The 26,569-nt window shown below is 38.6% G+C and overlaps 4 protein-coding genes across 7 annotated transcripts; 1 reads left to right on the forward strand and 3 right to left on the reverse strand.

Moving 5' to 3' along the window:
* Window positions 1–1,095: 1,095 nt before the first annotated feature.
* On the reverse strand, window positions 1,096–5,863 carry LOC119986511 (probable lipid phosphate phosphatase beta). 3 transcript variants are annotated; one of them, XM_038831095.1, is made up of 2 exons: window positions 5,166–5,863; window positions 1,096–1,429 (listed from the first exon to the last, which is right to left on the reverse strand). In XM_038831095.1, the coding sequence occupies exons 1-2, from the start codon at window positions 5,836–5,838 to the stop codon at window positions 1,350–1,352; spliced, it is 753 nt and encodes a 250-aa protein (XP_038687023.1). In that variant the 5' UTR covers window positions 5,839–5,863; the 3' UTR covers window positions 1,096–1,349. The 3 variants fall into 3 exon arrangements, with proteins under 3 accessions (XP_038687023.1, XP_038687025.1, XP_038687024.1); XM_038831097.1 differs by having other exon boundaries at window positions 1,100–1,361; XM_038831096.1 differs by lacking the exon at window positions 1,096–1,429 and adding an exon at window positions 2,820–3,234.
* Window positions 5,864–12,831: 6,968 nt separating this feature from the next.
* Window positions 12,832–19,255, forward strand: LOC119986739. 2 transcript variants are annotated; one of them, XM_038831419.1, is made up of 2 exons: window positions 12,832–13,509; window positions 18,800–19,255. In XM_038831419.1, exons 1-2 carry the CDS (start codon window positions 13,043–13,045, stop codon window positions 19,185–19,187), a joined length of 855 nt encoding a protein of 284 aa, XP_038687347.1. In that variant the 5' UTR covers window positions 12,832–13,042; the 3' UTR covers window positions 19,188–19,255. The 2 variants fall into 2 exon arrangements, with proteins under 2 accessions (XP_038687347.1, XP_038687348.1); XM_038831420.1 differs by having other exon boundaries at window positions 12,832–13,504; window positions 18,795–19,255.
* LOC119986738 lies at window positions 13,618–18,549 on the reverse strand. The gene is made up of 2 exons (XM_038831418.1): window positions 17,863–18,549; window positions 13,618–14,913 (listed from the first exon to the last, which is right to left on the reverse strand). Exons 1-2 carry the CDS (start codon window positions 18,440–18,442, stop codon window positions 13,670–13,672), a joined length of 1,824 nt encoding a protein of 607 aa, XP_038687346.1. The 5' UTR covers window positions 18,443–18,549; the 3' UTR covers window positions 13,618–13,669.
* Window positions 19,256–21,239: 1,984 nt separating the features above from the next.
* LOC119986405 (adenine phosphoribosyltransferase 3-like) lies at window positions 21,240–25,855 on the reverse strand. The gene is made up of 6 exons (XM_038830957.1): window positions 25,372–25,855; window positions 24,908–25,018; window positions 23,378–23,470; window positions 22,741–22,890; window positions 22,284–22,342; window positions 21,240–21,536 (listed from the first exon to the last, which is right to left on the reverse strand). The coding sequence occupies exons 1-6, from the start codon at window positions 25,451–25,453 to the stop codon at window positions 21,483–21,485; spliced, it is 549 nt and encodes a 182-aa protein (XP_038686885.1). The 5' UTR covers window positions 25,454–25,855; the 3' UTR covers window positions 21,240–21,482.
* Window positions 25,856–26,569: the final 714 nt, after the last annotated feature.

The following is a 26,569-nucleotide window of genomic DNA, read 5'->3' on the forward strand; positions in this document are numbered from 1 at the left end:
GAAATCTTAAACCCACTATTCAGAAATCTTAAAATTAAATTGTATCATGACAACCAATCATGTCTCTAGTCAAAGGAGCAAAAAGTGAGTCATATCCACCAAAGGCCATAGAGCAAAAGATCTATGCAATCAAGGTTAACCATCATTAAAGCATTGAAGGAATTTTTGATATCTTCCATGCTCACAAGAGGAATACTTTTTGTAGGAGTATTAACGTGTTATGATTCCACATAGTTTAGATATGAGAATTTAGTGCAAAATATAATTGTGTTCAAACTTTCTAACTAACAACAAATGATTTTCTCAAGTCCAAAGTATTATGGACTGATGTTGGGCCTGAGAAAGATAAAATCGTACTAGTGTTGAAGGAAATACTTGTTCCATTTGGTAGTAGAGCAACCCATCTTCTCTTCTTCTTTTTTTTTGAAATACCGTTGAGAAATATGTTTCTCATTGGAATCGAACTTTGGATACACATATATCTAACTCAATCGATTGACAACCTAACCACCTCTTGTTGGTATCAGAACAACCCATCTATGCTCGTGTGGCATGCATCCCACATGCCTGGGCGAAGCGGTGTAGCAGAAAGGGCTACCCAGACAAGTATAGGATAGTCTTGAGCTCTAGAGTGAGAGCCATCGCATGCATCGACTTTGGAATCGTGTTGGTACGGTACGATCCCACATTGATAAATGTGGGAACTTAGTGCAAAATATAATTGAGTCCAAACTTCAAAACTAGTGACAACCAGTTATTATGGGTTGGTACTAGGTATGGGAAGACAAAATCGTACAGACTTCGTCCAAAACAAATAAATTGTTGCTAGTGTAGAGAGACGGACTTGTTTCATCTCGTTATTCAAGTCTTCGAGATATTGACAAAACGTACGGACGGTCAAAATGTCATTCAACTAAATGAATTTTCACTTTCATAGTCTGAGTGAAAACCTTCTAGGTTGGCAAAATCTGCTAGTTGTTATGAACAACGAAGTTTAAAAACTGTACTGTCAAAATATTTTCTGGTTGGTTGCAGGTATTCAAAGACAGTGTCCCAATTGACTCATTATGGTGTGAAAGTTGAATTCAATGACTACTTTCCTTGGCTTTTTACCTTCGCTGCACACTTTCAACTTTCAAGTCTTGCATGGAAAGGAAATAAACACAGGAAATAAATAGCTCTCTCATGTACACAGCCATAAACACAGGAAATAAATAGTCTTTTTTTCTCTCATCATTTACTCTGCTGATTGCTGAAGCAAGTGGCCAAAACTTCAGGTGATGAAATGTCTTTATCCCTCCAAACTCATGCAAATAGTGACACCTTTTTTCTCTTCTGCTCTGGTCATCTTATTCTGGACTCTGGAGCACCGCAGCAGTTGTTATTAGATGGTACAAATTCAAGGCATGTAATTGCTTTCCAAGTGGTCCTAAGAAAGATAACCAAAATCTCTGTGGTCTAAGAGATTATACTGAGGTCAGAGTTATCCATACCACACTTTAATTCTCACCTCAGTAAATGTAGTAATTTACTAGTCTGGTAGATAGAAGAAGTTGAATTGTTCAGTATTTCACATGCTGCAGGATCTACTGTCAGTCCTAACTCAAAACCCACCAGAACCACCCCAGACCTCACAAAGATTTTGAATCATAATACTAAAATGTATTCCCAATATAACGTGAAGTTGACTGTGATAACTCCTTACAAATGCAAGAGGTCACAAGTTCAACTCCCACACCATGCACAGGCTTTGATCGGTCTTACCTATCCCAACATAGAGCGGGCTGGGTTAAGAAACAGTGCCTGACTGCTCCTTTTTTTTGGGGCAAGCCAAGCTCCAAGTTGTGCATAACACATCCGCACAATACCCTCGCTAATTTACAAGCTCCTACCACATTTCCATTCCCAATGAAAACTGCCAACACAACCTAACATCTCTAAACAGTTGGCTATGCCGGGGACCAGAAAAAGACACAGAGTTAACAGTTCAATGACCACAAAGAATAATTCAACGCATGGCTTTGGAATGGTGAATTCAAGCCTCATGAGAAGATGTATAGCTACTTCTCACAAACATTTCTGGTGGAGACAACTTCAATAAATTTTAAAGGACAAGATGCAAGTAAGACTTTCAACCTACTCAAAACATCTTCAAAAGAGAAGGTGCACATTCCATTCAGTTGATAAGAATATAGACAAATGCAATCAAGTTGGCAAATTGATCAAATATTTGGTCACAAGACAACATGTGAAAATGCAGAAAGAAATTAAAAAGCACAAGAGGGAGTATACTGTATTTCTCTCCTAGCCTCAAAATGTTTCACATTTCCATAATGGTAGTTACAGAAGTGTGATGAGAATAGCATCTCATCACAATCATTGTTAAAGCTGATCTACCAAATTTAACATGTCTTTTTGAATGAAGGAAAGCTACTAATCATGCAATCTTGGAAACAGTATTATTGTCAGTCAATAAAGCTCACAACACAAATTTAACATGTGTCTTTTTGAATGAAGGAAAGCTACTAATCATTCAATCTTGGAAACAGTATTACTCTCAGTCAATAAAGCTCACAACACCAGCAAAAACACAAAGAAAAAGAAGTTGTGTGAGGAAGAAAAGAAAAATAGATCCAATGACTGCTTGTTTTTGGCTAAAAACCTAAATAAGGAAACTAACAAAACTTCAAGCTGGAAGAATCAGCAAAAACAAAGCCCGGGATAGTGTCAGTTAAGGACAGTGAAGTCATAACACATTCAGGAATAAAAAATTAGAACGCACATGGCCATGCTATAACCACATGTTTACCATGAATGCATTCCCTAATATTCTCATCAATTAGCACTAGCAAATGAGATAAACTACAGTTTAATTTACAACTCCTTGACCTTGCAGGTTGGTAGAATCATCAGTCGACAATCGTTACCATGTGGATATGTCGGATAGTTTACACCTCTAGGTTAAATAAATTTGCAAAAACTGCAGTGATGCATGGCATCCTATTTGCACTTCTAATTTGTAACAATCATATAGCTGCCCCTCTGTATGCTATGAAACAATCGGAAGTATAGACCAGCAAAACCAACTGCTACCTTCCTAATTAGTTTTAACAAAAGCCAGGCAGTGCTTCATATCACGACTTGTTCAATACAGATAAAAGGATCTCTGTGTCTTTCCTTTCCAGTTTTCCAGGAAAATAACTCACTTTCAGAGCTGCTCAAGTGTTGCATGACCTTTAAAATATATTTGACATCAAAACAAGAGTAAACTTTACCCAAGAAACATAAGAGCAATTGCGCTGAGGAAAAAACTCATAACACATTTAGGGATGATCGAAATACACAGTGAAAAATATATTGTTTTTATTTATTAGCCAGCACACACGACTTCCAAAAGCTGCTTGAGAGCAAGAATGTTATCAGATGGGAAAGTGAGCAAATAGGTATCACCAATGAGAAACTAACATTATATCAGAGGAAAAAATATTACGATCAAACAAAGAATAATGATGACAAGGACACATTAAAATCAAAGCACTCAGTTGTCCTAAAGATTAAGAAAATGTAGAGAAAACTTGTTTCTCAGGGGGAACCAGGTGGCATTTTGGAATATTCAAATCACCACAGAAAGTATGTAATTGAATAATGATCAGTTGAAGACAGTAATCTCCAAAGTTCCAAAGAGAAAAGTGAACTACAAAACAATGGTCAGTTCAAGACTGTCAAATGCTCATTGGTTCTAATGGAATCTACAAAGGCTATCTTTCTTTCAAATTGCTATGGAAGGCCCAACCTTTAAACTCCTTCAAAGGCCATATTCTACCCTCTGATTTGATTGCTTTGAACTTACTTTTGTGGTATGCTGAAAGGCCAAGTTACTTTCAGGATAATAAAGCGTTTGATCACATGGTTGCGGTCATTACAAGCTTGAAAAATTACTATAAATAATTGAAAGGGATTGTGAGGCAACTGGATAGTGTTGATTGCATCATATGGGCTTTAAATTTCTTCCACTAGTTGAGGATTTATGGGCTTGGGGGAAATAATGTGATGGTTCTCCAGATATGTGATGTAATGGGTAGTTTTTGCTTATGCACAACACATATACATATAATGCGATTTATGTGTTGTGTTATGTCATTTGTGAATGTTAACAAATGGTTTACTATTAAGGATGTTATTAAGAACTAGTCGAGGGGGGTTATCGCCCTCTGTTAAAGCCTGCAAAATGGTAAAGCATGATGGCTAGATTCCTTGAAGAGCATGGGTACTGGGATTTTTGGGAGTTTCTTTGTACAAGTGCTTCGAACATGTGATAGATGGGTTTATAGATTGCATTGACCTAGTTAGTAAGACCTTTATAAGATGATATGGCGAGTGCCCTTGTTCCCCTAACTAGAGTTCAATAGAAGGGTACATGGCCTTGGTGACCTCACAGAGGCATCAAATCCTAATAGTCAAAACTCAACAATGTGACAGATTTCATGTTTCAGAGAATTGTTTGATTGTCTGTGGATAGATTGAGAGAGTTCCACTTCTATCATTGGCAAGTTCTCTGAAATTAAGTAACCACATTAAATGCAAGTCATAAACACAAGTAGCACAACCAAATATCGATAGATTGTTACACTACCTAGCTTAGAGATTATTGAATCTGAATCACCAAGCAAGTAAAGTTGTGACAAAAGCACAAACATGCTCCTGGTAATTAGTTTATGCATAATGTTGGAAGCAATATGATAGCCGAAACAAGTTTTAAAAATCTTACCAAATCATATAACAAAGAGAACATATCTATGTTCAATAAATACTGCTCCAGAAAAGTGTAGAGATTCAACATTTTTCATATTCATCCTTGATGGTGCATCATAAATAATGCGTATGACAAAAGCAATTCCAGTAAATTGAACAAATCAAAAATCAACGAAGTGTTTTCATAATTTAGAAACACCATTGTTCATTCCCTCAAAACAATCCTACATTCGATAAATATCCATCAAGGGTGAAAAAATTCAACATTTTCGTATTCATCCTGGATAATGCATTGTGAATAATGTGTATAATATCATCAATGCCAATAATTCGAACAAATCAAAAGACAAAGAATAGTTTACATAATTTAGAAAAGCTTTCGTTCATTGCCACAAACCGAAACACAAAGATACCTTCAAGCACGCCAACAAAGACACCAGCGAGAACATCCAGCACAAAATGCCGCCCAAGCAGAACCCTAGACGTCGAGGTTACAGCCGCCCACGCCCAAACCCCCAAAACAACACTTGCCACAAATTTACCTTCGTCCTCCCCAATCAACATCCCAAAGACCCCACCAGGTGGCCTGAAATCAGTCAGGGCCTCTTGAATCGTCGCGGCAGATAGAGAAATGAAGGAGGCAAGGTAGAAGACACGGGAGGCGTGCCCGCTGGGAAAAGAGAAGTGGTCGACGGAGACTACAGCAGACATGTTAGGGTTGTAGTGGGGGCGGGATCGGCGGAAGACGAACTTAATTAGACCAATTAGGGAGAGGTCAACGAGGAGACCAACGATGAGGGGGAGGAGAAAGGGGAATCGCAGATTCGATGACCATGGAACGAAGAGAAGGGAGAGGCAAACGGGGAAGGACAATCGGAAGTCGGCGGAGTATTCGAGGAGGAGGAGGATGGGCCCAGGGAGGAAAGGATGGAAGAGAGTGTGTAGAGATTTGGAAAGGCTAGTGTCTAAGCGTATCAAGCTGTCAAGGACTATTAACCGCGAATTGGTGGTTTTGGTCACGACGGTGGTGGTGGACGGTTCTTTGGGTGGTGGTGGTGGTGATGGTGATGGTGATGGGGAGGCCATTTGTGGCGGGCGTCGGGCGTTTTGGTAGTTGGTAGCTCAGATTTGGCCTTATTCAGGTTGACGAAAGACCAAGTGGGCCTTTTTCATGGGCTGAGTAGTGAGTGGATCGTCCATCCCCATAGGCCCAATAAGGCTCCGTTGACGAAAAACCAAGTGGACCTTTTTCATGGGCTGAGTAGTGGAGTGTTTGTCCATCTCTACAGGCCCAATGAGGCTGGTGTACTATGTTATCTGGGCCTTAGCCATGGGAAATTGGTGTCTTATTGGGCCCTTGTATCTTGTTGGGCCAAAATTCCTGATTTGGGCGCGTCCCATGCATTTCTCTGGTCATGGCTCAGTTTACTACTTTATCTGGGCCTTAGCCCGCTCTGAAATTGAAGTGTATTGTTGGGCCTTGATTCATGATTTGGGCGAGATGCAGTTAGGAGTGTAAAAATATCCGAGTAACCCAAATCAACCCATAGACCCGACCCAATCCGACAATAATCCGACTCAACCCATAAAAAGAATGAATGAAGGATAGGGGTTTAAATGTAATGATATGTTTTATTTATGGGTCGGATACGGGTTTCAGATTAATTTAACACGAGCCAACCCTTTTAATTGAAATGACATAATTTTTAAAAAAAATCTAATGTTCCGACTTTTATTCTCTATCAGATTGAGGTGAATCATTATTATGGTTGAATTTTTAATTTTTAACTTAACATAACATTATTAGTATGTTTCTTCTATGAAATCAATAAGTAAGCATGCATTATTTTAATATGGATGTATGCTTAATGGTCTTTGATTTTTTGATGATTTGAATAAAAAAAAAAAAAATTAAGAAATTTTACCCATTTCTACCCGACCCAACCCTCACCCGAATTAAACATAAATCCGACTCAACCCGACCCTTTTACACTCCTACGGTGCGCACTTGTCCAACGCATCACTTTTGATTTGAACGCACTGCATTCGGATAAAAAATGTTTGTTTGAGCAGTGTGTTATGGTATCACGCACCACTATGAGTTCGAAGCTGAGTTGTAGGGAGTTGCTTCCACCCCTGATACAAAGCGATTGATCGCATTTTCGATGTCAAAATATGAGATTTTTCTCAATTTTGTCCTGAATCAATTAGACTATTTTATTTATATTTTTTTAAAAAAATAAGTTTATCAAAAATTAATTGATATTAATGAAAAAGATTCAATTTTACCCTCACCTCATCACGGTATTTTTAGTGACACGCCAAATATTTATTGTCACCATAACTCACCAAAATTTCGACACTCGACTCTCCTCAGCTCACTACAGTTTCGAAACTCGACTCGCCTCACCGCTTGAGATAAAAATACAACACACTCCCAAACGGAACCATGTAACTTTAGGGTTTAGGGTTTACGGTTTAATATGCATGTAAGTTGACCTAGTTGCTCATGGTGATAGTTGACTAGGAGAGGCAACACCCAACACATGTCGATATTGATGATTGATTGGTTGGTTGGATCGTGTAGAGTATATATCGTGCCTGAAAATGGTCTTTGGAAGTTAATCAATTGTGTGTGGTCGTAGGTGAAGTTGGCATATACAAATACAACAATCTAACATCACATGTTTGAACTAACATAAATGAGTCAGTATTTATATATAGACCCCCATGAAGTTCCCACAAGGACAGTGCAATCACCCCCCGACTATGACAAAAAATGATCATGGACCTGGACCCTCGGCTTATCTGTAATTCAGAACTATTTGGCAATACTATGGACAAGGTTCAGTCGGATCAGAAGGTAAATGCCATGGACATTAACAACGAGATGGACCCAACTATCAAGTATGGGACCAACAACAATGACAATTCTCACCTTTAATTAGACACACGCCATCTATATATGTGCATCAATTTTACGCGTTTGTTTTTCAATCATAGATAGATGCAATGAGTCCCTTAGCAAATGTGTGATCCCTATTTTTATTGTTTTTTATTATAACCATTGGATTTTAAATGCGTATATATAGTTGGTACGTATGTAAGAATTTTTCTATAGATATCTATATATGTATGTATATGCTACAAGTCACATGTATCTTTTTGCCACATTATTGTTACTTCCATACGCAGTCAAAGACAAAAACACAATCTATTGATTGATCCGGTAATCACTCCCAAGTCCCACCCCTGTGTTTGCCTTTCTGTGACTAGTTAATTGCTCCTTCAATGTCCATATCTGTAGCTGTATATATATTCTTTTATATTATATTTCTTATTAATTGTTGAAAAAACTTATTTTATGTTATGTTAGTGTTTGCTTTCATCATTTGCATTATTGCATAATCATGGTTTGTAAGACTAGTGCTTATATATATAGCACAAATATATAATATTCTTAGTCAAAATTGTTGATTTGTTTTGTTTTCTTTGAAAGAACTATTAATCTTCAATGTCTACAACATGGGATTTCTACAATATATTATTCTTATGTACCATGACCCCACTATAATAATTGAAGAAGTTGAGATTTGATAAAACTGAGTTGGCATGGAGGGTATAATTCTTTTAGTTAGAATTGGCTACAAATTCCTCGCAAAATCTTGTTAAATCATTCTTCTGTTTCTCTCGCAAATGATATGTTGGGATTTAGGAGTTATGATTTAGTGTTTGGTGTTTAGGGTTTAATATTTTTTTCTTTTTCAATGCAATTACATACTTAACAAAAAAAAAATTAGGATAGAATATATTTTTTTCTCTCTCGCAAATGACATATTGGGGTTTAAGAATTATCATTTAGTATTTAGGTTTTTTATTTTCAAAATCTATTATATTCTATCATTATGAGCACCCAAAATGTTCAATCACATTTTTTTTCTCTCACAAATGATATATGGAGGTTTAGGAGTTAATATTTAGTGTTTAGGGTTTATATGATTTGTTTATTTATCAAAAAAAAGTTTATGATTTGTTTTTAAAAAATCTATTATATTATAATATTATGAACATCCAAAATACTCCATCACATTTTAAACCATGATTTAAGAAGGTTTTGGGAGCAATACAGACAATCTAGCTAAAAGAATTCTATCCCCATCCGTAAAATCTTTTGTGGCAATACATTGATAATTAAATACAGTTTAATGGAGGAACCCTAGTATCAAATTCCAAGGACCATTAATGGCGTTTGAATAAGTAAGTTGTAGATCTTCTTGTGGACGATACCGATGCATACATTTATTACTGGATCATAGAATAGGGAAAATATATGTGCATTTAATTCACTTTAATTTTCTATCCTAAATTGCGCATTGATTATTTCTTGGCTCGAAGTTGGTCAAAATTATTCCATCAACCCCTTTACTTTAGTAATTCATCCTCTCATCTTTGACCAAATTTTGTAAATAGAAAATAATAATGCATGCCATTATAAGGGCACTAGATAAGATGAAAAATGTGTATTGAAATCTGAAAGAGATATGTATTTTAAGTTTTAAAAAAATACACCTGAATCACTGATTGGAGTGATAAAGACTAAAGATGGTATGTATCACCCTGATGACTAGAATACGAATTCCCCCTCCCACATTTCAAAAAAAAAAGTTTAAAAAAAATTAGGTGAGATAGTGCTCGTCACACATGACATGGTGTGATATGTTGTAATGAATCATTAACAAGTATCCTTAGGTCACATGTTATCAATACCCTTTGTAAATATAAGCAGATTTAATCTGCATATATTTACGGTAGACTAGGTGCACTATTTAGCATATTACTTTGGTCGCATCTTCTAGCAACACCTCGGGTACCGTTGCTCGGTTTGGCATTCGGTAGTACGATGCTCGACACCTCGGTGGAAAGGTGTTTGGCACCCCGTCAATATTTTGCTCGTCACCTCGGCAATGTGGTGCCATATGTCATACTCTGGTGTCCCGTGTCGACATATCATTGCAAGATGATTCTTATATCATCATAAATAAAGCAAGGACTATAGAAAAATGACTGTTGTAATTAAGACAAAAGAGATTTGCCAAAGAAAAAGAAAGTGGGGGTGGGTTTTTTTGTTGTTCTTTAATAGTGGAGATAAAAAGTGGCATTTGTTAAAATGTAAAGCACGCCCATAACGTAAACGTAGTTCCCGGGGAGGCTGAAATAGAAATAGATTCTGTAGTGTAGGCTAGGCGTGACAACAAAGGCTGGCAAAGCAAAGGCTCCACGCCTCCACCACCTACACACATACACACACACATATGCTTCGTTCACTACAAGCACTTCTTTTAAATTTGATCTCCTATACTCATCATAAAGGAAAGCACATGAAGAGTGTCCTATTCAAAAATCCCACAATAGAGAGAAGAATCATTTTGAATTACTTGTTTGGTACATGAAATGATGATCATGTTGTTTGAGCTTTACACAAATCAATGTTGTCGGCTCCTAATATAACCTCAAAGGGCTACCCAATCACCAAACTTTGCTGTCAATAGCCACTTACTAACTGGTTTCGGACGAGGCCTATGTAGTAGAAGTCATTGTAGTTATAGCAGACAAAAAATCGATTCCGAGTCAGACGACATCAAGTGTTTACGAAATATTTATACGTCCGGGCCCTAATTCGGATTGAATTTTAGACATAGTTAATTGACCATATCCAAATGGGTTTAAATCCGAACAAGAAAATCGGACAATAATCTAATTCTTATCAGGGTCTGAACAAATAAACCAAACAAAATTTATGTGTAAACACCACATTGGTAAACAAACTGGACGACTATTATTAAAACTGCAATGACCATCCTATATGTCCAATCAGTTCACCAAATTTAAAAAATTGCATGAACGTCACATTGATAAACAGACTGGACGACTGGTATTAAAACTACAATCACTTCTATTTTGTGTTTGCAAATCACAATGCGCCAATAAAAATTTGTCGTTTTAATAGTTTAAATTTCAGTGCTTCTTCTGCCAGTTTCCATTCTCTTTATATTCTTCTATTCTATACCCACCCACTTCAAACTCCCATAAAAAAAAAGAGAAAAGATTCCACCTCTTGGTCCTCCTCCATGACTAATACTTTGTTATTTACACTACTTTTAATGTCATGGAATTTAAATATTATTTAAAAAATAACTGTTAATGCAATGACTGTAATACCCTCCCTCCCTGACTCCCTATGGCATTCAAGCTGATCAGGGTGTGTTGGTGCCAATAAAGAAATGGAGCATTGAAGTTGAAGAGGAGATGGCATAGGCAGACCAAAGTCTTTAATGGGAAAAAACGACTTGACTGGACCAGGCTGACTCCCTGGTTGAGCTGCTGCAACCAGTTTTAAATATGTCCAAATATCTAACTGATATTAATGCAAATTAAGTTGTTTCGTTGCCCAGGGCTATTGATATATATATATATATACACATTTAATTGTCCCATAAATTTCATGAACCTCGGCAGGTAACCTAGGCATATCTATATTTAGATCTTTCTATTACATGTAAAAGTAACATGAAAACATTTGATATAATAATCTCGTGCATTGCATTCGCTCATGTAGGGGTGTCAGTAAACTCTTTTTCATCTGGTCCAAACCTTTAATCCGACCCAATTTATGAAAAACCGATCCATCCCACCAATAATAAAACGGATAAGCATTGTCAACACGTAACCCTTTTTAAATACGGTTCGGATAAAGGTTTAGGTTATATTTTACCCTTTATACCCGACCCCAACAATTTTAATTGAAATGATATTATTTTAAATAAATATATATTTAATACTATTGACTTTTATTCTCTAAAACATTGAGGTGAATCATTATTATGCCTGAATTTCTAATTTTGTAACTAAAAATTGGATATAATATTTATTAGTATGTTGTTTCAATGAAATCGATAAATAACTATACTTTATTTTAATTTGGATGTATGCTTGATGGTCTTTGATTTTCTGATGATTAGAATAAAAAATAAAAAGATTTTAAAAAAAAATCCATTTTTATCAGACCCAAGCCTCATCCATTTAATGAAGGAGTTGGGTTAGGTTAAAAAACATCATCTCATAATAAAAGAGTTTGACGAGAGTTAAGCATAAACCTAACCCAACTCGATCCTTTTACACCCGTAATCTCACCCCTAAGTTAGGAGAGCAATAAAAGTATAGACAAGCTTATAATAACAAAAAGGTGTGCATGTAACCCACCAAATATTAAGAAAGATACAAAACACACAAAATTATTGATTATGTCGGTTGAATGCAACAACAAATCCATCCATCGTACCCTCCAATATCATTAGTTTTCTTTCTCTATTGTTCAAAATTGGCTTTTAATTATATATAACCATTAGTTGGAGTGACAAAGATTAGTTTGTATTACCTTGGTGATCAAAGTTTGTATCTCCCCTCTCCTATTTAAAAAACAAAAATGACATATAGCTCATTAGTTTGGTAGCCCAACAAGTTTATTCTATTGATTTAATCAATGAAATATTTTTATTTCCACTCTTTTATCTTAGAATTTATTGTCCAAAATTTATTGTTTTAATATAGATTTTATTGTTTTTTAAAAGTATAGTCTAGAATTCATTGTTTTAGTTCTGAATTCATTTGTTTTTGAAATTTCATTGAAAAAAAATGAAATTAAGAAATTTCATTGAAAAAAATAATTAATTAAGATTTATCCGATAAAACTCATCTACAATGTATCTTATTAGAAAGAGTTTTATGCGCTGATTCTCAATGTATAATTTTTTTAAAAATCTGACATGTATTTTGAGAGTTAAAACATTTTAAAATTTCATTTAAGATACTTGAGCTCTCATTATATGAGCTACCTGGCATTACTCTGAAAAAAAAAATTTGGTTTTTAATTCCTCTTAACACATAAAACCTAAAATAAATATTGTATAAATATAAAGACTAGAATAAATCCATCTCCTTGGCACATCCACGTAGGCTCGTACCCTAGGGCAATATCGTCATTCGACATGTATTTTTTGACAAATTAATATCGCGCCACGACTCCTCCATTCCAGTCCTTTCAGTCCTGCGCTACGGCAACCATAGCTATGAGAGCCCCCACCAGACAAAAACCCAATCTAGAGAGAGAAGATAAAATCCCTTCTTTAGAGAGAGAACCAAGAATCTGAGACCTGAAAAAGAAGAGGACGTACATACAGAGGACCCGTGTAGAGAATATCCGATTGGAAAGCTGACCGGTTACGTCTAATCCATGGCGGGTGGATGGGTCAAGTCACTGCAATGCAAATCCAGAGCATTTGACGATGTTTACCACCCAAACCCGAAGAACCTCCGATACAGTGCTAGTTGCAGAAAGAGCGCACAAAACGTCAAAGACGTCATCGAATCCGCCACCAAACACAAGCATTCTTCCAAACCCAAAAAACCCACGAATCGTCAGAACCCGATTTCAAAACACCCACGACCCGAGGTACCAGTCGCAGAGGGGAATATTGTCCGTTCTCGGACAGTCGGTAATCCGGAACCCTTTTTCCCGGCTTTGGCGGAGCTACCCGAGGGTCATCCTTCAAGGAATGTGGTGGAGATTATTTTCCACACTAGTTGGAGTCCCAAGGCATTCACGGGTCGGATCGACGTGGTTTTCAAAATTCAGAACGGGTCTAAGACTGTGGCTCGATTCGAGGAGTACCGAGAGATGGTAAAAGCCCGGGCCGTGTCTGATATGAACTGAAAAGGGTTTTACTATTGAGCAAGGCAATACAGATCCAAAATAGAGAAATTAGGGGAAGAAACAGAGACTATCTCTCAACATCACCATTACACACCTTTCCCAAACCTCCTAGATAACTATTTATTCATAGCTAGTTTAATCACAGCCCTACACGTAGTCCCTTAGATGGTTAGGCCTATTCCTTTCACGAACCATCTTTCTCCTCCTTCCATCAATATCAGCGATCCCTTTTGATTCTGCTGTAGGAATGTCCACGTCATCATTTCCAGCTATTGCTTCCAGAACCTTCCCCGTATTATCTGGCCTCATGACAATACTCCCCTGGTCAGTGAGAACCTTGTCCTCAAGGTTCAAGTTAGGAAATTGCTTAGACACAAGGGCCAAATCTTCCCAAGTAGCATCTTCCTGCAGCAAATTCTCCCACTGCACCAAAACCTGCGGTATTAACTGTCCTTGGCGTACAACTTCTCTCTGACTGAGTATGGCAATTGGTTTCACAACTGGCCCCGAAGGTACTGTCAACAATGGAAGTGGAATAGACTGCTGCTCTGGGTTTCCCACACATCGTTTAAGAACAGAAACATGGAAGACCGGATGGATTTTAGCTGACACCGGCAATTCCAAACGATAGGCCACTGCCCCAACCTTTTGAATGATAGGAAAAGGACCAAAATATCGAGGACCCAACTTCTGGTCACGGCGCAACCGCAGTGACAGCTGACGATATGGTTGAAGCCGAATAAAAACCAAATCGCCTACTTCAAACTGAACCTCACGCCGATGCTGGTCAGCTTGATTTTTCATGCGAAGTTGCGCGCGCTGCAAATTAGTTTTTAGAAGACGCAACAATTCATCTCGTGTGATAAGTTCATGATCAACAGCGTCACAGGTTGTGGAACCTGGAAAATACTTCTGAATTAGAGGTGGCAGTCGACCATAGAGGGCTTGAAACGGCGTCATACCTGAAGCAGTATGGTAAGCCGTGTTGTATGAATACTCTGCCCATGGTAGAAATTTAAGCCAATGCGCCGGGTTGTCTTGTACAAAACAGCGAAGATACATTTCTAAGCAACGATTTAAAACCTCTGTTTGGCCATCCGTTTGCGGATGATAAGCACTGCTCATATTCAGCTTTGTGCCTTGTAATTTGAAAACTTCTTGCCAAAATGTACTCAAAAATAGTGGATCCCGATCAGTAACAATTGAACGTGGAAGTCCATGCAGTTTAATGATGTCCCTAACAAAAACAGCGGCTACCATAGTGCTAGTATAATGACTGGGTAATGGGCAAAAATGGGCGTATTTGGTTAATCTGTCAATCACCACAAGCAAGGCTGTTTTGCCCCCTGAAGCAGGTAACCCAACCACAAAGTCCATGGATATATCTTCCCACACTTGCTCCGGTATGGGCAACGGTTGCAACAATCCGGCCGGCGATAGTTGAGAAATTTTCATTTGCTGGCAAATCAAACATTCAGTGACGAACTTGTGAACATCTTTCTTCATTAAAGGCCAATAAAAATTAGACGCTAGCCTTTTATAAGTTCGTAGAACACCAGCGTGTCCGCCCACTGGGGTTGAATGAAATTCCTCAATTAATTGTTGTCTCAATTGTGAAGTAGCAGACAACACAATCCGGTGTTTGAAATAAATCAGACCTTGCCGAATCAAATAATGAGGGACCGAACCTGGATCAATGAGGATTTTGTGACTTAGTGTGACCAAATCCTCAGCCGCTGAAGTTTCTTGCACTAATAAGGGTAGCAAATCAATCTGGGGAGTTGATAGAGCAGAGAAACTAGCTACCTCCCACTGCTGTCTTGATAGAGAATCAGCAACAATATTATCCTTACCTGGACGATATTGAATATCAAAACTATACCCCAAAAGCTTGGTCATCCACCGTTGTTGTTCTGGGGTTTGAATAGTCTGGTCCAGTAATTCCTTCAAACTCCTCTGATCTGTCTTAATAACAAATCGTCCTCCTAACAAATACTGTCTCCATTTGGCAACGGCATTTGTGATTGCAAACATTTCGCGGTGATAGACAGATGCTGCCTGCATTCGAGGAGATAATTTGGCACTATAAAAAGCAATAGGATGCCCTGCCTGGGTTAATACAGCCCCAATGCCCGTGCCGGATGCGTCACTTTCCACCACAAATGGCAAGCTAAAATTGGGCAATTTCAAGATCGGGGCTGATGTCAAGGCTGTTTTCAAGAGTTGAAAAGCTGCTTGCGTCTTGTCCGTCCATACAAAAGCATCCTTATGGAGAAGGTCAGTTAAAGGGGCAGCAACCATAGCATATCCTTTAACAAAACGGCGATAGTATCCCGTAAGTCCCAAAAAACCACGTAAAGCTTTAATGGTTGTGGGAGGAGGCCACTTTTCGACCGCTGAAACTTTTGCTGGGTCCATTTGCACTCCCTGACCCGACACAATATGGCCAAGATATTCCACTGAGGTCTGACCGAATGTACATTTACTGCGTTTAGCCACAAATTGATTAACTTGCAACACCTGAAAAGTATCAGCCAAATGTTGTAAATGATCAGCCCAAGACTTACTATACACCAAAATGTCATCAAAGAAAACCAAGATAAATTGACGAAGGAAGGGCCGAAATATAGAATTCATTGTAGCTTGGAAGGTGGAGGGAGCATTGGTGAGGCCAAACGGCATCACAAGATACTCATAATGCCCCTCATGAGTGCGAAAAGCAGTCTTTGTGATATCCTCTGATCGAACTCGAATTTGATGGTAGCCGGCTAGCAAATCCAGCTTAGAAAAAAACACCGCACCATTTAATTCATCCAATAATTCATCCACAGTAGGAATAGGAAAACGATCCCGCACCGTGATGGCATTCAAAGCTCGATAATCAGTACAAAATCGCCATGCCCCATCTTTTTTTTTGACAAGTAAGACGGGAGAGGAGAATGGGCTAGTACTTGGACGAATAATTCCTTCCCGTAGCATTTCTTGAACCAGCCGTTCAATTTCCGATTTTTGGAAATAAGGATAGCGATATGGTTTTACATTGACTGGATTTGCTTGTGGTAAAAGGTGTATGGCATGATCAGTTGACCGAACTGGTGGTAGCCCTTGTGGTTTCTGAAAGATAGACTGATATCGTGCCAGTAATCCACTCAACTGGGGTTCTGTCACTTCCTCCCCACCTTGAGCTGAGTGAAATTCCATGGTTAGTTGTAAGCAAGTTCCTACTGCACCTGACTGAACCAAGCGACGTAGGTGATGATAGTTCATGGCAGTTGGCAAGGATGAAGCCATGGCCTGAAGACGAACAGATGCGCCATTATGGTTCACCGTAATCACCCGTTGGACATAATCATACAAGATAGGATTAACCGTATGTAACCAAGAAACCCCTAAAACCAACTCAGCACCTTGGATAGCCACCACATACAAATCAGCTTTGAATAAGTGATTTTGGATAGTAATTGGGACCTGGCGAATACAACCTTCACATCGTAGTTTTTCCCCATTTCCTACAGCAACTGTAATACCCTGCACTACTTCAATTGGCAGCCCCAAGGTCTTAGCAACCCGACTTTGGATGAAGTTGTGCGTACTACCCCCATCGACCAAGGTATGTAACTGGGAACCCGCCACGGTCGCCTGAAATCGCAAAGTCTGTAACGAAGGAGAACCCGTAAGTGCGTGAAAGGATATAGCCGTATCCGTAGTAAGGGTACTCTCATCGGACGTATGTGGTAATTCAGCAAGGTGCAGGGCTTCGGTCAGTTGTGCCTCAGATACCTCATCAAGCCCTTCCCCAGGATCCGCGAGATCCAAATAAAATAGTTGTCGACGAGCGGGACACTGATGCCCAAAAGTAAACTTAGCATCACAATGATAACAAAGGTTAAGGTCACGCTTCCGCTGCATTTCAGCAGTAGTAAGCCTCTGAATAGGAATGGTGGAAGCTCGTTTGACAGCTGGGGCAGGAGGGTTAGGTTTAGTCGAAGAATCTGGTGGTCGAATTGGGTTAGGAAGCAGAGGTCCACGAACTTGGACGGTGGGTCGAAAATCCAGACGTGGTGTACCACCGGATACCGCAGCCTTCTTGAGAGCCAAAAGCTTAGCAGTATGAAGCCGAGCGAGGCCAATAGCTTCAAGAACGGTGGTTGGTTTACAGATGCGAACATCGTGTTGAATATCCGAATGCAGGGCAGAAAGAAAAAGGCTCAAACGGAAGGAATCCGGTAGTTGAGGCACACGATTTGAGAGAAGCTCAAACTGGGATTGGAAATCCTCAAACGAACCAGTTTGTGTGAGTTTAGCTAAAGCAGATCCATGATCTTCAAATGCTGTCGGACCAAAGCGAATCTCAATGGCACGAGCAAAATCAGACCAAGAAGGAAATGGGTGAGCCGAGGTGGCCCATTGAAACCACTGCCAAGCAGGACCATCAAAGTGATAAGAAGCGATTTCCACCTTCTGAGTTTCATTTGTCTGAAAGAGATGAAAAAATTGTTCTGCCTTCGAAACCCAATCCAGAGGATTTGTGCCGTCAAAGCGAGGGAAATCTAAGCGAACAGATCCCGGTGGAAAAACTCCCATGGAGGCGGTGGTATACGCCGCTAGAGGAGGAGCGGCTATCGGAGAAGCAGGAGCAGGAGCAGGAGCACCCGTGGTTGTGGAAACAGTCACAGCAGAAGGACTGCTGAGTGTAGAAAGAGAAGCCTGAGCCAGACGAAGAACCTGTTCCAAACGGCCATCCATCGCGGTAACACGGTTGGTTAACTCGTGAACGAAAGTTTTCTGATCTGTCGTGACCTGAGTCAGCTCCACCAACGCAGATTGAAGAGACCCTAATGACGACTCATGAACGGAGGAGGCTTCTTGAAGACGGCGAATAGCGTCGTCCAGGGCTTTGAGACGAGTCCCTTCAGCCATGGCGGAGATTCAATGAAAGCACCAATTGATATGAACTGAAAAGGGTTTTACTATTGAGCAAGGCAATACAGATCCAAAATAGAGAAATTAGGGGAAGAAACAGAGACTATCTCTCAACATCACCATTACACACCTTTCCCAAACCTCCTAGATAACTATTTATTCATAGCTAGTTTAATCACAGCCCTACACGTAGTCCCTTAGATGGTTAGGCCTATTCCTTTCACGAACCATCTTTCTCCTCCTTCCATCAATATCAGCGATCCCTTTTGATTCTGCTGTAGGAATGTCCACGTCATCATTTCCAGCTATTGCTTCCAGAACCTTCCCCGTATTATCTGGCCTCATGACAGTGTCGGACGGGCTGGACGGAGCGAGTACGTGGGAAGAGAACGCGCGGTGCGTCGCTGACGGGAATGAGGTCATGCGGTTTTATTGCCTGGGGCCAGCAGGCGGACCGTACGACGCTTGCGGAGACGCGTGGACATTCTCTATTGGGAAGGGTTCGCCTATTTGCACGTTTTCAGGTAGCGGCGGAGCCCACGAGAGCGCCGGCGGTGGAAGGGGTAGGAGGGCCATGTTGGTTTGTCGGGTCATTGCGGGTAGGGTATCGAAGCAAATCGGGCTCGATTCGTTGTTGAATGGGCGGGTCGGGTTTGATTCGGTCAGTGGAGACAACGGCGAGTTACTAGTGTTTGATTCTCGGGCGGTGTTGCCTTGTTTTCTTATTATCTATAAATTGTAAAAATACCTGAAAATTATTTTTCTTCTATTTCTATTGGCTGGAATTTGATTTTTATTTTCTTGGCTGCATTTATCAACCCAATTTTTCCTTTTTCATTTTTTTTTCATTCCTAATTTTTTTAAGATAAAATTTGTGTTGATAAATGCTAAATTGACCACTTTTAATATTGCTCTCTACAATTGTAACTTTCAAAATGAAATTAACCAAAATTTACCGTTATTTGTGCCCTTCCTAATTTTTTTTATTAATTAACTTTGATACGTTTATGGTGCTCTCATTAAAACATAATAATTAGTGATTACTGGGTCCAAACCCTTAATCCCATTGATTTTGGAGTGTTAGCGGTTACTCGGTTAGGCAATCACTTTAGGTATTGTTTGTTTTGGGTCTAAAATCCACAAGATTTCGTCATTATTAAAAGGACCCTCAAGAGTGAGGGATATTTAGACCAACTCAACAATTTGAGTTATTTTCTTCTTTTGGTCCAACATATGACTCGACTTCTCAACGGGTATCCAATATGTGGTCTCAAGACTTTATCGTTTTGATGGGCCCTCAAATGTTGATGTGTTGAGTTTCACTTATAAACCACATCACTTGGTACTTTCCCGAGCAATGTGGAATATTTTTCATTCTAACAATTGATCCAGCTAAAGATGAAGTGTTTATTGAAATTGTAATCCCTCAAAGGAGTGTATGTATTATGCAACCTTGATGATGAATGAATACCTCCCCATAATTCATAACTATAAAAGGGATTGTAATCCAAAATTAGGTCAAAAGGAAACAACATTTATGGCCATCCAACCAACCAAAGCATATGTAAGATTAAACAAGTAAAACCACTTGGGTGATAGTCTATCGTATGAATTCGGAATTTCCTGAATTCGATTCCCACTATGAGCCACGTGCAAGGTTTTGGCCCAACTTATCCTATCATCGGGTGGAAAATTTCTGCTTGCGCAAGCCTGACGGTGACCTATATCATATATCCAAATGACAAACTTGTATGGTATTGTTCTCGGTTATCAAAAAAAAATAACAAATAGAGAAGTTAACATATTGTCAATCTGGTTTAGTTTGGACACTAATGATGTCGAGGAAACCATCATATCTTAGGGCATGATCATGAAGAACCCACTTTCATTACCAAAATATTTTAACCTTTCGGTTAGTGCGAAAAAGTACAAGATAAGACTTGCGGGTGCAAAATAATGTTGGCTTACTTGAGAGAGAATTAAAGGCAACCAAAGATGGTATATGCTCACCAATCTTTGATAGCATCTTCAAAACTTATATGCCCTACCATTGTCTTTCCATATTTGTGATATATGCATATACCATAACTTATATATATATATTTAGCCTGCAAATTCAGTTCTGGATAGACATTTAGATTTAATACTCTCCCTGTAATCTCCAACCATGTTCTTTCTACTTTGGTACTAAAACAAACTCAACACACCTAACCAAACTTGATATGACAAGTAATACAGAGCTTTCTGGTTTAGGTACTTAGGTTTTGAGGTTGAAGGAAGTTCCAAACTACTACAGGATTTGGTTTAGTAGGTTCAAACAACAAGCTATAACCGATTTGGGTGCTAACTCGTACCGTACATTGTCAACCTAATGGAACAATTTGACCATCCATTAAGTGGAAATATGCCCAGCCCAACATGCCTTTTAAACAACTAAATGAGCGTAAACCTTAAGCAATCAAAATAGCTCGAACCATCCTAATGACAAGTAATATTGGGCCAAAGCCCAAGCGCGTAGGGACGAGGAAGTGGGACAAACCCACAAAACTAGGATTCCAAAAAAAAAAAACTCAACTGATTGGGTCGAACTCCCAACGTCGGGCACCGTACATCCTAAAATTCCGAAGGTACAACTAACCAGAATATTGCTACGTGTAAAATATATGCCAAGAATGTGTAAGCAAATATCTTTGTGTAAAATTGACAAGCACAGATTAGACCAAAAGTTGGCACAAATTCTTACAACTTTGTGCAAAGTAAATATCTCCCTAATTATCAAAAGGGTCAAACCAAATGAAATGAAAGGCGATTTGATAAATTGATCAAGGATTCCCTACAAAGCATCTTTAAATTCAATGTTTTTGTGTAACCAGGAGAAACAAGTGGTATCACTATCAACCACCAAGGATAAGGATCATCAAAATTCACTTATCATAGAAACAGTTGATGGGTCAATGTAAGAACCCAGATAAAAATGTAGCCAACAATACCCTTTAATGTACATCTAGTTATGGCAGCAGGCGTCGTCGCAGTAGAATTAATGGGATTCCACAAGCACGAACAATGGCTTGCCGTTCAATCGCTCACGACCCTGTGACAGTAAGTAAAATTAGTGACAGAGAATAGCGCAACACGATCCCACCAAAAATATCAAGCAAACATCTTGGTATCAACAGCAAAACTGAAATGGCAACATAAGGAAAAAGATGAAGATGAAGATGAGGTGAAATTGACGATCTTAGTTTGGCCGAAGACAGATGAAATAGGGATTACAGTCAGTTCTTTTCAACTCAAAACAAGCTTGACAATCACAGCATGGTGTTTAACGATTCAAGTATTCTAGATAACTGCATATCCCAGCCAAAAAAGAATTTCAGCATTTCACACTGTCTAAGATTATACAAAACAACTATAATTTTGACGACGATGATAATAAGAAAATATAGAGACCATTTGGCATATCTACACAAGTGTGTGTGACGGGAATAGATCCCACTGGGGATCGAACCATGAAAACCCTGCAGGCATACGCTGGTGTGTATTCCTTAGCTATGTTGTCTAATTTTATAGGTTTTCAACAATGCTGCTTGGTGTGTATTTCTACATTTTGGGGTGGTAGACGAAGGACGTGCCACACCGGAGAAATATTTTTTATTGATAGAACCACCAAGCACCATTCCAGATAATATAACCAAGGCATTAAGCAGCAAATTACGTCACTAATGTTGCGACGAAAGGCCAAAGCAATGCAGAAGCCGCATCAACCTAATTGGCTAATTATCTTGAGTATGAGAAGTGAGGGTAAGAGAAAGAAGAAATTGGGGTTGCAAGAACACACCTTTAAATCTGGTAATTCAATCACACAAGCACATTCAACCACTTCCGCTCCAGCACGTTCTGTAAAAAATGTATGTCAGAACAAAGCAACATGATTTTCCACATCAACGAGCAATTTTAAAATTTAAAGCTTGCACATCAACGGAACTTTGAACAGAAATGAGTTGAGTGATAGCAATTACAACTCAAACAGTTAATTAACCAATAACAAGTAAGTTCAATATTCGGTCCATTTAAGAGCAACATATCAACAGTCTAGCAAGAAAACTGATATTCGTAGTTTTTTCTTCCTAACGTGCAAGAAAATTCGGTAATCAAGACAAAATAACAAACATTAACAGCCGAAAAAATGTCACATTCAACAATCAAACTGAGAACATGCACTTTAAATTTCCAACAACTAAAATAAAATCATTTTCACATACTAAGATCTTCTAAAAAAAATTAAGAGTCATTACCCAGTAAATTCATAGCTGCACGAAGAGTGCCACCAGTAGCAATCAAATCATCGACCACCAAAGCATTTTCACCAGGTTGAACTGCTCCAACATGCATTTCAAGACAATCCCTTCCATATTCCAATACATACTCTTCAAAGATAACTTCACCTGACATTATACAGTAGGTGTTTCGCAGAAAAATCTGAATAGGCTATAGCTCTTTATATAAAACAACCATCAGAAATGTGCAATTACACCAATCCATTTCAGCTCAATGAAAGCCATAGATATGACAGAAACTAGGGAGGTCTCAAAAGCTTGTCGGTTTACTTATACAGAATAAGAAAATGCAAAACCATAATGTAATTCATGAAATTCCTTCCAGAATGATCAAGGCATTGCTTGATCGCCGCAGGACCAACTTTGCCAGCGGCATAAATCACAATCATATGTGGATAAAAAGAACACAAAGCAGTGCACCAATTGCCATAGCAATGGGAGGTCCAAATATAAAGCCTCTAGTCCTGTGGCAACATGAAGAGACATGAAATACCACGCAACTTATTCGGTTTTACAAAATTATCACATGTTTAATCTCAGAAGTACAGATGCAATCACACTGCAATTAATATGACTATATAGAGACATGAAATACCAGGCAACTTCTTTGGTTTTCTTAGGGGTACAAACTTTGCCCCAATTGCAAGAGCAATAGGAGGTCCAAATATAAAGCCTCGAGCCTCTATTCCTGTTGTAAAAAAAAAAAAAAAAAACCATAAACCTTGTACTCATCCAGAAACAAAGAAAAATGGAGGGATGTAATGTATGTATTTATCATGATACAAGAAACATATAACTACTTAAGTTATTGGTTGGTTCACTGCTTAGAATAAAATGAAAATATTAAATTAATAAGAGAAAAACTCAAATCAAGTACAAAGTTCTCTAGAGACCAAGGAAGGCAACATAGTACTCATGGGCACAAAAGCATGCACACTCATCAGACTAGACTAAAATTGGAGAAATGTTTTTAGGTTAAATTCTTGGAAACAGCCTTTACACATATTATGTGGAGGTAAAGTCTAGGTATATCTTGCTTGTCCCTGACCCCGTCCACTGCAGGAGCATTGTGCGTGAGTGTTATTTACCTTATATGATTGAAAAGTTGGTATCAATCATATACACACTAACGGTATTTTAATTGGGGTTTTTTTGGCATATAGGACTGGGGGCTACTAAGGCTTTCGGAACCAGGTGGTGACGAAATACAAAATGTTGGCATCTCATCAATTTGTAAAAGATTGAAAATGGAGACTTCTCAACACAAAATTTTGACAAATGCAATGTCCGGTAAAGCATGTTTTGGCCATAAAAGGCATAAACTGGTAAGCCACACAAATGACAGTACAGACTACAGAGATGCAACATTCAAGGTGCAGCAATCACATTAAACACAATGACTGTTCATTACACTTGTTAGGATTATCTCAAGAGTTCAAATGGAACCAATGTACCAAAATCACTCTACACACCAATACACCATAAACCACAACCAACTCATTTTATCTCAACCCCAATGCCATAGAATTTCAAGCAGAAATATTTGGAAGAAGAAACAAGAGAGGGGTAGAGAGAGAGAGAGAGAGTTATTGACAAGATAGGGTATAAATGAGCCACAGGCTAAATCCCTCCAACAGTGAAAAATGGAAATTGGAAAACTACGTCATAATGCAACCAAAACAAAAGAAAAAACAAAAAATGGGGTTGAATCCAAGCTTGAATCATTGAGGTCCACCTTTAACAAGGTGGGCATCCATCACCAACTACCATACAGCCAAATCGGATCCTAGGAGATGCCCACCACAATCCAAAGAAATAGAGAAAGATGGGGTGGCGGCAAATCTGAGCCGTTCAAAAGAAAAACTTGAACAGGGAGAGCAATGAATGGCAAACCCCACTAACAAAACCCATTAGTCAAACAAGAAATCAAAACAAACAACACCGTAAATTCTTCCATACTCCATGATTTCCTTCAAAAGAATTCAAAAAGACAACCAGAAACTTATGCAATGCTCTCATTTTCCTTTGTATGATTGGACCCCACCACCATCACCACTTTCATCTTCAACCCCTAACCACCCTTATGGAAAAGAAAAAAAAGAGTTCATTTTTTTTATTTCTTTACCTGCAACTACTGATATGTTCTTGCCTTTGTATCTCTCAACGAACAAATCAATCGTGTCCCTGAATGCTTTGGGATCCAGCAACAGAGTCGTAATGTCTTGGAACATAATACCTGCAAGAATGATTGCTACTAGGTTCAAAGATCAAATCTTTCTTAGTCACTTCAAATAAAAAGCAAAACTACGAAGAGAAACAAAAAATTGAGAAATAGAGAATGAATGCCTAGGTAGCATACACAACTTCTTTGAGAAATTTTTAAAGTTAAAATCTTTAGGTGATATCTATAATTTCGTGAATATAAGCGAGACCAGCACAAGCCACTTTAGACTGATCACAAAAAAAAATTCCCAGACTCGCAATTTTCTTGATGATATTTTGTCAGCAACCAAACAGGATTAATAAACTTTAACAATAACAAGTCACCCAAGAAAATTATTCGCAAGAAGACGACGAAGAAAAAGAAACCTGGTTTAGGAAAATTGGGGACGACCCGAATCTTGTTTTTAATGCCATGAATGCGAGGATCCTTGTCCGTGTAAGCCGACATTGAGCCTCAATATGTCTATGTTCCGAGACAAACAACCACCCTCTCTGTCTGCCTCCGTTCGTTTCCCCCCTGGTTTGTGGGCTTTCCCACTAGAATAGAAACAATTATTAAAATTAAAAAAAAAAGATAAACGGGAGAGAAGCGAAAGTGGGTATTTATATGTGTTTGTAAAAATTACTGGGTTTGAACTTTGAAGTAAACGAGAGAGAGGGAGAGAGTGGGGACTCTCTGCACAAGGAAAAAAAGATCTTTTCGATGAGTAGTAAATGAGGAAGGAGATCAAAAGGGCATAAAAGAACAAAACTTTGGAATCACGAGGCCCCCATCTCCCTCCCTCCCTCCCGTATATCGGTATATGTCTCTACATTCACAACATTTTCCATTTTTAATTACTGTTTTTAAATTTTCGCTTTGTTATTGCAGTCACTAGCCTCTGCTTGGCAGTTGTTGGCACCTTGTACTTGAGCTTGCTTTTTCCGCCCTTCTCGAGTTTGGACTGACCTGTACTCCACCACCTTTTACATAATTCCCAACTTGTCCTCATCTTCCTAGTACTTTGCATAACATGACAAGATTTGGATTAATCCAATCCATCATAGTACGATGTATCCACTGTTTGGTGCTTCTAGTTAAAATCATATGCTTAGCATAAAAATAGTATGTAGACATTAAAGTTGGGGGACAATCAGTTGCTGATTTGGGATTCGAACTTATTGGGCCACAATTAAGAAGTTGGGTCTAGGGGCAACACGTGTAGGGAATTTTTTTTTGATTGTTTATATGGCATGAATTATCTTTATTTTTTACAATTATTCTTTACCAATTTTTCATATTTAGAAACATACCAGACAATCATTTTGAAAATGGTCACTCATCCGATTACACAAATTCATCTTGATAATATTCATTCTTGAGGAGCATTTTTCTACACTTGCCGTTACTATAGACAAAACAAATGCTAACTTCAAAAGACAATACACCAAGCAAAAGAGAGATGCTTCTTTTTTTTGCACTAACAATATAGAAAGATCACCAACCCCCTTCAAATGATTAAATCTATCATTTATTCGTATATTTGCAATATATATCGCTAGTTGATACTTAAGAGTCATGCAC

This window comes from Tripterygium wilfordii, chromosome 20 (genome assembly GCF_013401445.1).
Source record: "Tripterygium wilfordii isolate XIE 37 chromosome 20, ASM1340144v1, whole genome shotgun sequence".
NCBI lineage: Eukaryota > Viridiplantae > Streptophyta > Magnoliopsida > Celastrales > Celastraceae > Tripterygium > Tripterygium wilfordii.